Source organism: Monodon monoceros, unplaced genomic scaffold, assembly GCF_005190385.1.
Source record: "Monodon monoceros isolate NGI ecotype Baffin Bay Population unplaced genomic scaffold, NGI_Narwhal_1 Super_Scaffold_4, whole genome shotgun sequence".
Lineage (NCBI taxonomy): Eukaryota > Metazoa > Chordata > Mammalia > Artiodactyla > Monodontidae > Monodon > Monodon monoceros.
Genome location: NW_021703781.1, coordinates 36836978 through 36854581, shown reverse-complemented (window position 1 = coordinate 36854581; position 17604 = coordinate 36836978). Strand labels below are relative to the sequence as shown.

The 17604-nt window shown below is 38.0% G+C and overlaps 1 protein-coding gene across 5 annotated transcripts in view; it reads left to right on the top strand.

The window, feature by feature from the left end:
- Window positions 1–17604, top strand: part of PARG (poly(ADP-ribose) glycohydrolase) — a 120365-nt gene that overhangs the window by 23038 nt on the left and 79723 nt on the right. For 4 of the 5 annotated variants that reach the window (XR_003797008.1, XM_029245108.1, XM_029245105.1 and 1 more), the window contains exon 8: window positions 11383–11433. The exons of the other annotated variant lie outside the window; for it this stretch is intronic. Coding sequence is in view for 3 of the 4 variants with exons in the window: in XM_029245108.1 (XP_029100941.1) it covers window positions 11383–11433 (51 nt within the window). In the remaining variant the exon portion in view is untranslated. The remainder of the gene's footprint in view (window positions 1–11382; window positions 11434–17604) is intronic. 5 annotated transcript variants of the gene reach the window in all.

Below are 17604 nucleotides of genomic sequence, written 5' to 3'. Positions count from 1 at the left end.
TCAATTACTCTTAGGTTCCCTGGCATTTACCCCATTTGTGTTTGATTGCTGGCAGAGCCAAGGCGCACCCACTATCTTGGCCCTTGCCATATGCTTTAGGGAAAGATGTGAGATTTGAGCATAAAAGCACTTTGTCCCTTGCCTGATGGGAGCTGTTGGGAAGTTCTTTAGCTTTTCTGAGCCTCAGTTTTCTTCCCATAAAATGGGATTAACAATAGCTACCTTGGAGTATGATGTTCTGATAATAAGTGGCTTCTTGTGGTTCTTTCTCTCAAGACTCCAAACAGGAGGGAACAGGAGCAACCCAGACAGGCCTTGTTCCATCTGTCCATCAGCAGTCGCCGTAGGGCAAGAGCTGGAGGGAAGGTGTGAGTCAGGGAAACAGCACCAATGGGAGAGAGATACCTCTATATATCTATATGTATATACCTATCTATATATCTATCATCTATATATGTATGTGGGGGAGAGAGAGAGGAAGATTGTAAGGAGGAGTTGGCTCACACAGTTATGGGGGCTGGCAAGTCTAGAGTCTGCAGGGTGGGCTGCACTGGAGACCCAGGGATGAGCTGATGCTGCACATGGTGTCCAGAGGCAGCCTGCTGGGGCTGAGGTAGGTCAGCCTTGCATTCTGTCCAGGCCTTCAACTGATTGGATGAGGCCCGTCCACCTTATGGAGGGCAGTCTGCCTTACTAAGAGTCCGTTGGTTTAAATGTAAATCTCATCCAAAAACATCCTCACAGAAACATCCAGGATAATGTCTCATCAAATATCTGGCCACTGTGGCCCAGCCAGGTTGAAACAAAATGAACCATCACACAGGGGCTTTGGAAATCTCTTTCTTGTAGCACTTCTCCCTCTTCTTCTGTAATTACATTGTTTGAACATACGTAAACATCAGGAGGATTTGCAATGTGCCTCCACGTCCATTCCACAGAGATAGGATTCTAGAGTGGTTAGGAGCACAGATAGGGGTCCACATGGCCTGGGTTTGGATCCTGGGTGGGTAACCTGAGGCATCCTCTCAGTGCATCAGTTTCCCCATTGGGAAATGGGGGTAAATAGTACATTTCCCTCACAGAGTTGTAGTGAGGGTTAAATGATGTAATGTATGCAAAGCATAGATCAGTGTCTGACACCTGGCCATTTTTATCACTCACCTTCTAGAGTTAATACATTTAAACATCATGATACGATATGTTTCTGCCAAAAATTTTAATGAAAAATACTATATATAATTAAAACCTCCTTTGTTTCTCTCTGCAAGTTCTTTTCCCTTTCTCCTTCATTGAAGGCAGCATTGTCCTAAGTGTGGCATCTGATTTGGCCGTTATTTTTTTTTCTACATTTTAACTACATATCTATTAACAAGAGATAGCAGTGTTTTCTGCATTTCAAATGATGGAATATGGTATCATAGTGTACATAATATTCTGTAACTTGCTTTATTTTTACTCAGCAGTATGTTGTTGGGATCTAACGATTCTGAATATATACAGAATTGTCTCATTTTAATGCTGATTAGATTCCTTGTATGAATAGCTTACCTTCCTGTGCCAGTACTGCTGGATGTTGGGGAGTTTCTAATGTTTTGCTGTCATAAGCAGTGCTGTGATGGACACAGCCTATGTCTTTGTGCCCTTGTGATAGGCTGCAGGGTAGGGCAGGCATGTTGGAGGTTCCCCGGGTATCGACAAAGAACTCTCCAAGATAGTTAGTTGTACTTTATTTTTCACACCCTGGCCAATGCTTGGTTGATATTGTCAGGCTTTAAAATCTTTGCCTGTCAGATAGCTTTTTTTTTTTTAATTAAAAAAAAATTTTTTAACGTCTTTATTGGAGTAAAATTGCTTTACAATGGTGTGTTAGTTTCTGCTTTATAACAAAGTGAATCAGCTATACATATACATATATCCCCATAGCTCCTCCCTCTTGCGTCTCCCTCCCACCCTCCCTATCCCATCCCTCTAGGTGGTCACAAAGCACCCAGCTGATCTCCCTGTGCTATGCAGTTGCTTCCCACTAGCTATCCATTTTACATTTGGTAGTATATATTGCCACTCTCTCACTTCGTCCCAGTTTACCCTTCCCCCTCCCCATGTCCTCAAGTCCATTCTCTGTGTCTAGTGGTGTCTTGCGAAGCACAGAAGTTTTTAATTTTGATGAAGCCTAAATTAGTTTTTTCTGTTTTTGGTGTCATATCTAAGAAGCTAATCCAAGGTTGCAAACATTTACTCCTGTGTTTTCTTCTAAGAATTTTATGGTTTTAGCTCTTACTTTTAGGTTCATGACTTATTTTGAATTGATTTTTGTATATGGTGTGAATTAGGGGTCAAGTTTTATTTTTTTGCTTGTGAATAGCCATTTTGTGTTAATTTTCACATACGATATGAGATAGAGGTCTGATTTCATTATTTTTCATGTGGATGGATATCTGGTTGTCCCAGCACCATTTGTGGAAAAGACTTCTATCCCTATTGAATTGTCTTGGCACCCTGCAAAAACCAATTGACCATACATGTGAGGGTTTATTTCTGGCCTCTCAATTCTATTCCACTGCTCTATATGTCTGTCTTTATGCCACTTCCACACAATCTTGACTACTGTAGCTTTGTAATAAGTTTTAAATTGGAAAATATGAGTCCTCCAGCTTTGTTCTTTTTCTAATTTGTTTTGGCAGTTTTGGATCTTTTGTGCTTTCATGTGAATTTTAGGGTCAGCTTATTAATTTCTGAAAAAAGTTAGCTGTGAAGGGTAATTTCTATAATCATATTAATAGAATCCATACTAATTCTGCATCTTGAGGCAGGACCAGTCAATTTCAGGGTTACCTTATTGAGCTTTTGAACCATATGATGTTTAAAGGTAGGCATAAAATAATGGAAGCCTTATGGCTATGTCAGAATATCTTTGTATCTAGATGTCTTTCACTCTTAAAGAGATGTAATTTTTGATGCAATGAAAAGTTGACCAAACTGATAAAATCTTTGTCACTTAAGTTATAGTATATAGATGGTCTATTTGCGTTTTGTAATTTTCGTGCCTTAAACTAGTTACAGTTGTTAATTTGGGTAGGTACATTTGATACCTTGTGATGGCAGTAAAACATGCCTTTGGTTAAAATACCCCTGTCACCTTGCTGTGAGGTAAAGTAGTCGATTTTTCCTCTCTTCTTAATCACTCTACTCAGACAGGACCTTGTTTCCCTTTTATCTGGTGACCTTGCCCAGAAACATTCCTGTAAGAGTAATATATAGCAAGTTTTGGTGTGTTTAGTGTAGATCATAAATATGAGGTGATTACCAAGGTGCTGGTGATAGTTTTACAGTTCTCTAGAGAGAGGAGTCATTGCGTTTTTGACCTTCTGATTTTTATTTACTTTGTAAACATACGGGAGGGTTGGGGGAGTCCTCACAATTGTACCAAATATTCATTTCTTATTGTTTTCTTCAAGTTTTTGTCTCTATATATATATTTTTATAGTTATATCTAGATATAAAAGTATATTTAAAATATTTTATGATATATTATAAAGCTGTGTTACATAGCTTTATCATTTTTAGTCTTAATGGTTGCATAATATTCCATCAAATGATATGTCATTTGCTTAACCATTCCAGTGTTAGAGATTTAAGGAAGTCTCTTTGTGTAAAGCATGTCTAGAGATTTAAGAGTGTTCGTCCCTATGACTGTCTGTTGTTTGTGCATTGTCAGTGTACTTAACAGTAGACCTTGGATATTTAATACAGTTGTGTGTTTTTCTGTCCTTCAAACCTCCAAAGGTATTAATATAGAACTTTACCATGTCACAGCCCACAGGGATAACATTGCCCAGGATTACAGGAGTTATTGAGAAGTAAGTATTAGATACATATGTGGTGAGATTGGAGGAGTAAAAACAGATCTTTAGTGCAAGGGAAGCAGTTGTTTGGCTAGGTTTTAAATTATAAGTGAATTCTATTCGCTTTGCATTGTCTGTGTCCACATTTTGGAGTAAGAATGCTTCTTTTAAAAGGGCTCTTAAATGTTGCTTATTTAACAGTATTTGGGAATTCTTTACTTAAATGTCACACCCAGCTCTGAGTAACTTGTTTTGCTAAAGAAAAAAATGAAGTTTAAATTTAACATCATATCAATTTTAATATTTTACAGTTAAGTTGATTTTGGGGCTGTTAACATTTATCTCCTTAAAACCTTGCTTTGGCTGGTTCTGTGAGTAATAGGTTTTGTAACCCATACTACTTTAGAACAGGAGGTGTTAATATCAACAGTCATTTAGTGTGGTTCCATGTTACAGTCATTACCTAAATGCTAGTATTGAGAGCAAGAAGTAAGAGACCCAGAATCCTGGTAATCCTTTGAGCACCCTTATTTAGGATAAAAGCAAGGAGTACTGCCTAAGCTTTTTAAAAAATTTTTTCAGAGACCAGCAAAGATCACAGAAATCAACCTGTTATTTTGTAATTCATAGTTAAATATTTAGGTGCTACTGAGTTGAAATGGCCGTTATTTAGTGTTTTTTGCATCTTGAATGCTAATATTAGTTTTCCTCCCTGCCAGCTGTTGGAAGTGCTAGGAACAAATAATCTGTGTTTTATGGCCCTCCTGGGTGGTGTTCCACAAAATTAAATTCAAACACTTCTATAATTCGTATTCTAACTGAATCGATATACTTACTGCTGACATTTTTCACAGGAAAGTTTAACAGAATGTCCTATATATTAAGAAAGTTTCTCTATTAATACATTTTAGACATATTTTAAATACTTCCCTCTTACAACAACTGTGGCACTATTTCTTTTCATTCTCAGTGAATTAACTTGTGAAATTTACATAGCACATTATGGCCATAGTGATGGAAGAGGGGTGTAGGGATGGCGTATGTTAAGAGCGGTTACTTCTGTTTCTGTGATCCTGGCTTCTATTTCTGGACTTGGATGCTAGTTAAAAAATGGATGTTTGCCTTATAATTATTCATTAGGCCATCCATATATATTTTGTGTACTTTTTGAACATATATTTCACAATAAATGTAATTGTCAATTCAAAATAAAGAACTTTAAATTCTAAAATTGGTTTGTATAGTGAACTTTTTCAGTAAACGGAATAGTTGTTGAAAGGAAACCTAAGGTTTTTGGTGACTATTTCATCTTCCTTTCCATGTTTAGTTTTATGTCTGGAATAGAAAAGATAGGAATGAGTAGGTCTCTTATTTCCTCACTTATGTTAGTTAGTTTATCCATAAAGGCTTCCATAAATACCAAAATCAGGTATTTTGTTGTTGTTTTATTTTTACATCTGTGATTGCTAAAAGTGGAGAGTGAGAGATAGGAGTACAGGAATGGGAGGTCATTTAAAATAAAAAAATGGAAACATTTAAACTTTAAAGTTCAAAGGTTTTATTGTTGTGGTTAGGCTAGAAATATATTCCTCTTTGGAAGCCACTATTTTTTTTTTAATAAATACAGCATGAAGTTTATACCTCAAGTCATACGTACACAGTAAATTCTTTATGGCAACTCGGTAATTGTGCATCTCTTGCCTTTGCTGTAGTTATTAAAATATTGAGTATGTATTGTCCTGTCTGCTCGTGTCCCATGACTTGTCAGAGAAAGGTTGTGTAAAGCCTCTTTTCCTGTAAATGAGGATGTGTAAATCTATCAATAATGAACTTGCATTCTTGCTTATGTACTACTTAATTTTAAAAGGTAAATAGGTGTCGTATTGAGTTTTGAAGGATGTGCACTAAGTGGAGCAAACTATTATGCCTAAGTCATCTTTTCCTTCAGAGTTCTTTTTGTGTAGTTTTACATTTAAAAAACAGGTATATCAGAATTCTTTGTCCCAAAAATTGAGACGTGTGCTGTTATAGCCATGTTTAACTAAAATGACATTTTTGAACTCATGTGACCATGAGAAACCTTAAAAATTATCATTATTGACAGAACAACAATAGAAACTCAGGGAAAACAAATATAAGCTTGTATTAAAATGGATTACCGAGAAAGTTATCTCACATATATAAAGTAATGGCTAGATGGAATTGTTTTGACTTATATCTTTATTATGGGATAAAAAGTTAAAATATAATATATTGAAATTATTAGGCAAAAATCATAGTGTAAGTCACCTGTCATTAAGTAGCGTAAAATGCAATAGTTGTATGTTTATGCATCACTTGGGCGTCATATGTGCATTCATAGGTAAGTGGTGTCTTTCAGACTTCCTGGCTTTCTGGTGTGTGCCATAGTATTATGGGCAGCTTATCTAATAATAACTATATCGAATGTACTTAGTACTTTTTTGTATGTTAAAATATTTTTTTAATTTATTTATTTTATTTTATTTTTGGCTGCACTAGGTCTTCATTGCTGTATCTGGGCTTTTCTCTAGTTGAGGCAAGCGGGGGCTACTCTTTGCTGCAGTGCACTGGCTTCTCACTGCAGTAGCTTCTCTTGTTGCGGAGCACGGGCTCTAGGTGTGCAGGCTCTAGGTGCTCTTAACCACAGTGGTTAAGAATCCGCCTGCCAATGTAGGGGACACGGGTTCGGTCCCTGGTCCGGGAAGATCCCACATGCCGCGGAGCAACTAAGCCCGTGCGCCACAACTACTGAGCCTGTGCTGTAGAGCAGGCAAGCCACAACTACTGAGCCACGTGCCACAGCTACTGAAGTCCTCGTGCACCACAGAAGAAGAAACCCGCATACCACAATGAAGAGTAGCTCCTTGCAGCAACTAGAGAAAGCCCATGTGCAGTAACGAAGACCCAACACAGCCAAAAAATATATATACACACATATATATAAGAAAAAAATTTTAGAACAAAATATTAGAGGATTTTTTTCTTTTTTCTCTCTCCATTCCCTTACCCCTACCCCCACCCCCACCCCACCCCCCATCACCACAATCTCTATAAATGTTTCATGGAACATTAGTGTTTTTTAGACTAGTTTTGGAAAAGCTGAGGTAAGGCAACATGTTGTTAACCACTGTTTCAAATCACAACAAATGTCATTAACCAATAACCAGTAAAAATTGTGGGCTTTCACAATAGCCTTTTTTTTTTAATAGTGCAGAAGTTAAGTTTCTGAATGTATATAAACACATTACTCCTTAGCTTCCAGTTCCAAGTGGAATTCTTCATAACGAATCTATTTCTGGACCTTTCTTCAAAACTTAAACGATTTAAAGTATCCTTGTTAGTTTTGTCATAAAGAGCCTGTAGCAAATTCCTAATCAAATGAAAGCAGCCTTGAATGTTTCACAAGACTACAGCTAATGTCTTTATTCCTCTAGCTTTCGAACCTCTGATTTGGAGTTCAGTGGAAATTTAACCTTTTTGGACTTCTTCCCTTAGTGACTCACAGTCTCTAGAATCAATAAGGCCTGCATTGCTTTTACAGCTTGACTTGATTTAATTCATGAGAACTGCAGGAGCCAAAAGAAAGCTAATCAGAGTCAGCAAAATATTAAATTTTAGATTTGTGTGAAATATGTGGACTTCCTCCTTGGTTTGGTTAATGTATCCTTTGGGTTGGAGCATATGTTGAGGGTCTCATTCATGATTTATTTTAAATAGTGCACCTCTCATAGAATTAATTGCTCCAATTGGAACTAGGCACCTTGCTTTATAAACTTGCTGAGGTATAATGGATAATTAGTCTCAGTTGAGCCCTCTATGCACTAGATCATTGATGAAATTAGAGTTGTTATTATGTGTTTGTGAAACACTGTGTTGTATTTATGTGTGTGGAGGACAAGGAGGATGGAAATTATAGACATCCAAAAGTGAAAATTTATTTAGTAGAATTCCTCCTGTATTCTAATAATGAAATTAATCTAGTACATTACTGTCCTGTAACTCCAACCCTACCTACTCTGTTCAAATAGCTATGGAAGCCATTACTTTTAAATGTTGCTGTGTCATTGATTTCATTATCTAGAAATCTACTCTGTTGGAGGGGTGATAATAATTTCATGTTCTAATCTCTCCTGTGATTTATATCTCTTATCAACTTGCTCTGAGCTGTTTTCTTTTTTTTAATGCAATTTGACACCATGCCTTGATTTATAAATCCTGTTAGATTACTTCTCAGATTATTTACTCTTCTTATGCTCCTAGTCATTAAAAATAAATTCTGTATTCCTTTTGGTTAAGCTCCTCGTAACACTTTTATCCACATGTAAGATCTCATATTTAACACTAGAAGGATTTTCGTAGTATATATTACCTGAAGATAAAAATAGTAAGAGGAAATAAAAACAATATAAATCTGTTTTTCAAATTTATATACTGTTTCCATGTGTAGCCTGTATAAACAGTGCAGTAAACTCGGTAGTAAAGACTAAATAGGTCCATTGAATAGGTCCATTGTCCTCGTGATGCAGGGAGTGGTACACCATTAGTGCCATGGTAGCCGCGTGGTGGCTGCATCTTAGAGGACTGAGCCAATAGCTCTTTCCACATTTTACTTTTGGTACTAATTGTGAAAAATACTCATCCATGATTTATTGCTATGGTAATGACAAGTAATGATTAACTGCACGGGGCAGTCAGATTCTAAGCTGTCAGAGCAATTATTCTTTACAGTGTTAAAGAAGTTTTTAGTAAGCCGAGTGGCATAGTACCTTGTTGCCTCACTTGCTCTTTGATTACATGAAAAGCACTACAAAAACATTTTCTGCAAGAAGAACCATTTCCAGCATAGTGAAATATGGAATATTTTCAAATGCACTCCCAAGCTATGCTATTGGTCTAATCTGCCTTAGCCCTGGGAAGCCCAGCTTAGATATAAACAAGGTGTCTTAATCCATTCAGGCTGTTTTAACAGAATAGACTGGGTGGTTGATTTATTTCTCACAGTTCTGGACACTGGCAAGTTCAAGATCAAGGTGTTGGCAGATTCAGTGTCTGGTGAGGACCTGCTTCCTGATTCATAGATGGCTGTCTTCTTGCTGGGTCCTCACAAGGTGGAAGGAGCAAGAAAGCTCTCTGAGGTCTCTTTTATAAGGGCACTAAATCCCATTTAAGATGGCCTCACCTTCATGACCTAATCACCCCAAGGTCCCACCTCCAAATACTACCACATTGGAGGAATAGGTTTCAGCATACGAATTTTGGGGGGACAAAACATTCTATCTATAGAACCAGAGCATCTTCTTCCATTGGGAGTGGAATTTAAAAGTACTTACTGTCACAGCACACTGGGTTGAGCAGCCGTATAAATAGCCTCTTTCCCCATGGTTGACTTTTGGCTCCTTTTTTAACCCTTTCCTTTTTCCTGGCCGACTGCTTAAGCTGCAGACCATTTTATCTTCACGTCACATGCAAACCCTTATCCATTCCAGGCTTAACCCTGTCTCCTCCTGGACTTACCCCTTCTACAAAGTTCACCTTGTAGATAATCTCCTCAGTGTTTGATGCGACATCCTACTTGGTTATCTGTGGTAGAGACAGTGGTGGTGCTTATTATTGACATCTTTACTATGTACTAAGTACAGTGTAAGCAGTATATTTTATCCCATTTGATTCTCACAAATACCCCATTATATAGACACTGTATTTTACAAATAAACAACTAAAAATTCAAGGCTTAGAGAGTTTAAGTAGTTTGTTCAAGTGATGAAGCCAGGATTTCAACCCAGGTGCCACTCACTCCAGAGTCTTAGCTCTTAACGACTATAATCTGTTGTGGTAGTTCTCATCCGTGAGTTATTCTGCTTCCCAGGGGACCTTTGGCAAGGTCTGGAGACATTTTAGATTCTCACAACTGGGGGAGAGGTGCTACTGGCTTCTGGTGGGTAGAGGGCATGGATGCCACTAAACATCCTACAATGAACAGGATGACACTCGCGGTGACAAAGAATTATGCAACCCAAAAGGTCAGTAGTGCCTAGATCAGGTAACCCTGCTCTTCTGCAGTGGTTCTCGAGGTTTGGTCCCTGATCCAGCAGCATCACCTGGGAACTTGTTAGAAATGTAAATTCTCCTGCCCTACCCTGAACCTTGCAAATTAGAAACTCTGGGGGTGAGGCCCAGCCATCTTTGCTTTAACAATCCCCTAGCTAATTCTGATAGATGTGAAAGTTTGAGAACTGCTCTACTGTACCATCTTTCTCAGACCTCTCCTTGAAGAGTGCCTGTTCCTCAACTTTTTACCTTGGCTAAAGGAGCTTTTCCTATTGGCAGTTTTTCCTTCTCAAGTAGAACTTGCTGGAATGAAGAGGAGGAGTTGTTTTTCTCCTCAGCCCCCACTGCTGATTCCTGTCCATTCTTGAATTGTTTGGCCATGACCTAGATCTGTGAAAACCCAGGCTGATGGCTGTAGAGCTGGGCTGAGGTGTGTCTCCTCTTATCTGTGCCCTGTGGCGCATGCCATCAGAGCTAGCCTTTGACTTAGCACCTAGAGAGGAACCGAGTCAGTCAAACATACTGCCCAAACATTAGGTCAGCTGGAAATGATTCAGTTAAGAATTGTCCTAGAAACCAATTAACTAAATCTAGGGAGGCCTGAAAAGGTCAAAGATTTGAATTATAAGTAGAAAGAAGAGGAGCCTGGGAAAAATCCTCTTAAAAAAAGGTGGCTTTAGTGGCCTATGGCCTTAGATCTGGCATCATTAAAAGCACTGACTTAGGGAGGGTACCTACCAACATCCAACAGCCTTTGTTCAGTTGATAATCATGTTGATGACCTATGAACTAGTCTGACTCAAACCTATATGTGAGACTCTCTACTGTATTAACCTATGATCACAAATTGGATCTGGTTATGCCCTGGGCCAGTTCCTTCTCTAACATCATTAACTCTGCATTTCTTTCCTACCATAGCCTCCTAGTTTTCTACTCACTTATTCCTATAGCACTTTCTGTTTTTAAGGCTACTGCTTCCATCCCTTTTCTTTTGGGCCACTGTTTTCCAGGTTGTGTTGTTCTAATACTTTTAAATAAAGGGTTGAATGGTCAAGTTAGTTTGCTACACGTTATGTCCTCCTACTGGGAATAGTTCTGAGGAGTCTTATAGTGAAGAAATCTGCTTAGTTTTGGTTAGCTAAACATTTTCCCCAAACTTATTTATAAACAAAGCCTCCTTCTGTGTAACGGCTTATGATTTCCCTTGTAGGTAATGTCCCATGGAACACACCTTGCAAAACAGTTGTAATCTATTGGCTTTTTCCTGCCTTCCTATCTTTTCCTGCCCAGCCTGGTACCTGCACATTTGACCCTTGAACAACATGGGTTTGAACTGCGTGGGTCCACTGATAACGTGTATTTTTTTCAATAGTAAGTACTACAGTGCTGCGCGATCAACAGTTGGTAGAATCTGAAGGAATTAGCGGTGGGGGCTGAGGAGAATAACAGCTCCTCCTCTTCATTCTAACAGGTTCTACTTGAGAAGGAAGAACTGCTGAGAGGAAAAACTCCTTCAGGCAAGGTAAAAAGTTGAGGGACAGGTACTATTCCAGAACCATGGATATGGGGGAACCGTGGATACACAGGGCCAAGTATAAATTATATGCAGGTTTTCGGCTGTGCGGAGGGTCGGTGCCTCTAACTCCTGTGTTGTTCAAGGGTCAACTGTAGTCTACCTTTTAAATCTTGTTACTCCTTGGCACTTAACATAGTGCCAAGAGCTTTAAATACCACTTAATGCTGGGCACACTCAAATCTTTATCTTAAGCTCCTTCTCTCTGTCAGCTTCTTATATTAAGACATAATAAATTTACTTCCTAAACACTTCTTGAGGCTCACCTCTATTTCTGTTATACTTGTCTAATCCATGCTGTCCTCATGACTCAGATGGTATATTGCAGCAGTCATCCAGCTGACCCCCATGTTCAGTGGCGCTCCCTTCAAATCCATCCTTCATGCTCCTCACCCACAGTGAGCTATCTGAAGCATATATCTTCAAACCCTATGTGGCACCTCATCTATTTTCAGTTCTGTTGGATGATGTTTATGGTATTTCCTGGCCTTGCCTCTACCCATTTCTCCAGCATCACTTGATACTGAGCTTCTCCATAACTGATATTCTAATGACTGAATTCCTAAAGGTTCTCTGGCATGCTGTTGGCTTGTTCTTAATCCATCCTTCCAGACTTAGCTCAGTCTTTATCTCCTCTGGGAACTGTTTTCTGTCCTCCCAGGCTCTACTAAAGACTCCACTCTGTGCTCACAGTAGTACCTGTGCCTGCCTCCATGCGCTTGCCACATAATGCATGATCTTTCTATAAAATGTCTGCATCCTTCATGAGGCTGAACCTCTCCGGGGCATCTTAGTGTTTTCTAGCTTATGGCTGGTGCTCAGTAAGTGTTTCTTGAACTAACTTCAGTATACTTAAGGAGAGTAGATCAGCACACAGAAATGTGGGTCTTAAGCCACAGCCTCTTACTGAAAGATTTAGGAATTATTTGTGTAAAGTGACAGTTGACCATTTGAGATTGGCAGTTGGTAGAGAGAAAAGATGAGGCATGTACACATAACCCTTATGTCTGTTTATATGGCATTTTTACCCTAAAAAGTAGTACGTTTCTGGAGGACAGAGACCTCGCTTTGCGTTACCTTTATTTATTTAAACACAGTGTGCATATTGAGCACTGTGTTTATTCCTCACAGTGCTCAATATGACATCCTGGGCAAAGTGGACACTCAATACATGCTTGAACTAAATGTCAACATACTATTAACAATATGCCTAACTTGAGTTAAGTATAAAGTAGAGGCTGGATCAGTTGGGCTGTTCTCTTTCTTGGATTTCTGAGCTTAGCTAATTCACAGTTCAGGGGCTCGTTTACCTTTTTATTCTCTCTATGTGAGAAAAGAATGAATGCCCCAGATGATAACTTGAACCTGAGCTCGTAATCTGTTTTATTTGATGTAGCTAACTGGTGTACCAGTCGTCACATGTCTTCAGTTTTTATAGGCTATAAAGCCAAAAATTATTTCAAAAGGGATATTTTACCATTTTCAAACTCATCTGTATTTTCAAATGAATTGCAGTTACCAAAAAGTAATCCAATGCAATGTAATAAAATTAGGTGCATTTAAGAATCCCCAAACAAAATGGTGCAGGTCCAATTATATGTAGTTGCACCATCCAGCTGTACATGTGTCTGGGAACCTTTGGCTCTTCCTTGGATTGCTCTGGTGACTATTTCTATTTCATTGGAGTGGAGTAAAGAGTAGGACTAGATTTGTGTTGTCCAAACAATAAGCCAATAGCGATATGTGGCTATTTACATGGAAATTAATTAAAATGAAATAAAATTTGAAATGCAGCTGCTCAGTCACACAGGCCACATTTCACATGCTCAGTCAACACATGTGGCTGGTGGCTACCGTCTTGGACAGTGTAGAAAGTTCTGTTCTGCCCTGGATGAGATCATCTCTAAGGTTTCTTCTGCATCAGACATCTTGCTAGTCCTGCTACCTAGGAGCTGGTACTGGTCAGATCTCCTCACAGGGAACTTCACAGATTTCCCAACATTCTTTGATCACATTTTGAATTTTTTCTAGATTGGATGTTACCTGTAATAATTGAGTTGCTGAGTAGAACTTGGTCAATTTCTTAAAAAGATATTTTCATTGTAATGGTATTTGTGGGGTTTTTTTCCCCCTCCCAAAAGTCTGCCACCAGGGGGTGCCCTCAAACCTTTTGGGAAATATGTTTGTTTCAGCCTTATTAATAAGAGTGAAGTTTGGACTATAATATTGACTATTCATACTGGATAATTTAAGAATTAAATTAAGAATTAAGTGTTATAATATGTAGGTATGCACATTACTTGATTCGCATGGCAAATTACTTTCCTATTGGTGTGAGTGCGAGAAGCTGTCATTGAACTATCTTAAAAATTAGGTAAAAGTAAAAATAAGTAATTTTAAAGTATTTCTTATAGTTCAAAAATATTTTTATTAAATTTAAAACTGTTAACTATAGTAAAAGAATGAAGTTATTGTTCACTTATATTTCTCAGACAAATTAAGTCCATTTTGCTTCCAGGACAAGAAAACTTCCATTAACCATTAGCTATTTCTCTGAAATCTTGTCATGCTGAGTTTGATTGCCTGTCTATAAAAGATGGATAATAGTCTGACTATATGGTATTGAAAATATCTGTTGGCTTGTGTGTAATAGCATTGTGGTTTGGTGCTGTTTGCTAGAGTGATTGATGGTTATGGCCATGTAGTCATACAGTAATAGGAGTGAGAGATGAGAAAGACCTATCAGAGCATCTTGTGCTAGTCTGAGATCATTCCCTAAAGAATAATCATTTACCATGACGGTATTGAGAAGTAAATTCTTCTAGGAGACAGAGGATAATAAGGGTGTGTTATTATGTTTTATCCTTCTAAGGCAAAAATAATTTGTGCATTTTATTATTAGCATGAAAAAAGATAATGATTACTGTTTAGAGAAGAGCTTCCTTCATGTGTCATAAACCTACACAATTTTGTTCTTCATGTTTAATCTAATGAAATTTGTATAGGAAATAGTGTGACTGGTTTTGATTAGAGGCATATTTTGTTTCAACAACTGGATGATGGTATTCTTCCTAAAGTGTTTGTGTTCCCAAATTAGTTGTCACTTATTTGGGTTTTGGAGTATATGATGGTGAAATTTCCACACCCATCTACAAAAGTCTGTGAATTTTAAGCCACTAATGGCTTGTTTCCTGAAGTGAGAAACTAGTTCATAGTTCTGTCCTGAGAAACAGAACAAGGATTGGGAGAGTGGAAGTGGAGTTGAGGTAACCTGCCTAAGGGCTCTTTCTCACTTCATCGTTACTTCCTCTTCCCTTTACTGGCTAATAAGAGTTTGGCTATGGGATTGGAGGTTAAGAATCTCTTTGATTCTAGAGACACTGCTTTGGGAAAGATCCCAATGTTCTCCTTACTTGCTGCAAGTAATAATAAATCCTTCATTCCCCTGGGCGGGGGAAGAAAAGAATAAAAGGAGATTCTAATGCTTGGCACTCTTTTACTCCTGCTGGCACCCATTGATGGGGAGAAAAAGGAAGTGTATAGCAACCTGATTTATCCCATATTAAACAACTGTTAATTTAATGACAAATACAGATTATTTCTAGTGTAAGTTACAGGGCAAATACTTCAAAGGATCTTTTGTATTATCCTTAAAACAGATCATTTCAAGTGCTTCTAGTGAGTTGTGATCTTCATCAGTGCTTCTCAGGTTTGAGTCATAGCATTTTGAAAATTACTTAGGAAGCTCTTAATAGCTATTTGAAGAGAAAACCAAACCAAGGGACAATAGAGAGACAGGATGGCTTCTCAGCACATCACCTTGCCTCACCACCATATTCATTTTGTACCTCTTTTGTTGCCATAATATAACATTTTTGGAAGTCTTATATAAGTCCAGAAATTAGTTCACTAATTTGTGAAATGTGCCTTCTTAAATATGAAAATATTAGACTGGCTATTTCCTGAAAACCAATTGGACTTTATTAAAATTTGGAGAACATTTTTATTAAAGCTATAATTGTCATGGGTGATACACATGAGAGATCACCCTGTGGTTGGCTTGTCAGACTTGCATGAGCTTTCAGAAATTAAGGGGAATGAGTGAGTTTGTTTTCTTGTAAGCTGTCACATTCTTCTCTTCAAAGTGTCAGCCTGAATTGTGCACAAGTAAATGTTAGAAACATTCACCTTCTCCAGTTGATTTTTTTATCCTTACATAACTTAGTGCTATAATTATTTTTTTCCTCTAATGTTTAATTTTTGTAGTCTAAAAACATGTCTGAAGAAGAGGTGGATCTGAAAGATCTTAATAATTCTGACTTATGTTCTTTCTTTTTAATCTTTGTAATATGAACCTGTCTCTCGAACTTGGGAAACTCTGGAGGTAGTTCCAGTAAGTTTTTTAGGTGTATTATAGAAAACTCAGTTCATATGCAGTTTAATTTACTAAAATAAAAAATAAAAAACCTCTTGAGGGAGATTCTGATAGGCAGTAGAGAGAAAGAAGAGGGAGAGCTTGGTAAAATTACCTAGCTGTGGTAGAAAGTGTCAGTTAATTTAACAAATATTTTTATTGAGAACATTACATATGAGTATGTTCTAGCATAGTGAATCAATGTCAATCTTGTATGAAAGGAACTTCTAGTAAACTCTAGAATGCATGTCCATAAATAACTACAACATAAAGCAGGAAGTCTTAAGTGTCTTGTGAAAAAACAGACAATTAAATTATAAGAGGAAGAGTTACCTTCTAGCTGGTGCGTCCATTTAGATAGACTTTGAAGCAGTGTATTGTTTGAGTAAGACATTAAAAGGTTAGGTAAGTTTTAGAGTAGGAAAGATATTCCAGGCGTAGCACAGATTGTATTTGTGGAAGCACAGGTAGGAGCTAGAGAAGAGTAAATTGCTGAAATGTCTAGTATGTAAAATGCACAGAAGGTAGTTTGAGATGCACAGAAGGTAGTTTGAGAGACAGAGAGAGCCCTAAGTAAGACTAGATAAGCATCTAGGGCCAGATAGCTTGATTATTAATTGAAGGATTTGTACTGTACTGAAAAGGCAAGGAAAAGCCATTGAAAGCTTTCAAGTGGAACAGGGACACACCAGGGTGTACTTGGGCTAAAACTGAAGGTGGGCTAGCGGCAGGGCAACAGTTAGATTACTGTAGTAATCTTGGTGAGACTGGATGAGGGGCTGAGTCAGGGTAGTTTAGTAGTGATTAAGAGGAGGTAATGAATATGTGACGCCGCTGGATCAGTCAGTAGGACTGGCAGTTAATTGACATGGGGGGTGTTGAAAGAAAGAGGAGGCTCCAGAAAGGGCATAAATTACTGGCCCAGTAGATAATAATACTTTGCATTTATATATGGGGCTTTAGAATTCATAAAACACGGTTATAGCTGAGCATTCATAACTCTGTAAGGTAAACAGAGTTCGAATTATCCTTATCATTCCATTCCAGTTTCTTGGCCAAGTGCTCCATTCTCTAAAATACCCTTCCTTGTGAACCTGGGAAGAAAAGTCCTGGCATCTAGTCCCGATGTATGCCATTAAGTTTGAATGTGGGAAATTGGCTTTACATTCTTTGAGCTTCAGTTTCTCCAGATGTCCTTCTACTTTCTGTTTTGCAGGGATGCTTGCAGGATAAAATGTAATTTTAAAATTTTCATCAACTCTATTCAGCAAATAATAACCAGTACTAAATATTATGCTTGGTACTAGAATACAAGATGTATAAAATACAATCCTTGCTTTTGCAGTGTCACAGATTAGAGAAGGAGAGGAGAAGAACATGTAAATAAATAATTATAATAAACCATAATAAGTGCTGTACTACAGGTATGTGCATGTGACTGTAGGGTCACATGAGGAAGAAGGAATTAGGAAAGTCAAGGGAGGCTTCACAAGGAGATGTGAACTTAGTCTTGACACATAATTAGTGGTTTAACTGTAGTAAAAGGTTAAACAAGGCAGAGGGTGCAATATGTATCATCACCATAATAGTAGCCACTATTTGAAAGCTTCTGAAAGCCAAGGAATTCCAAGGATTGCCCGTAGGCACCAGAAGCTTGGGAGAGGCAAGGAAAGATTCTTTCTGAGAGCCTTCAGAGGGAACATGAC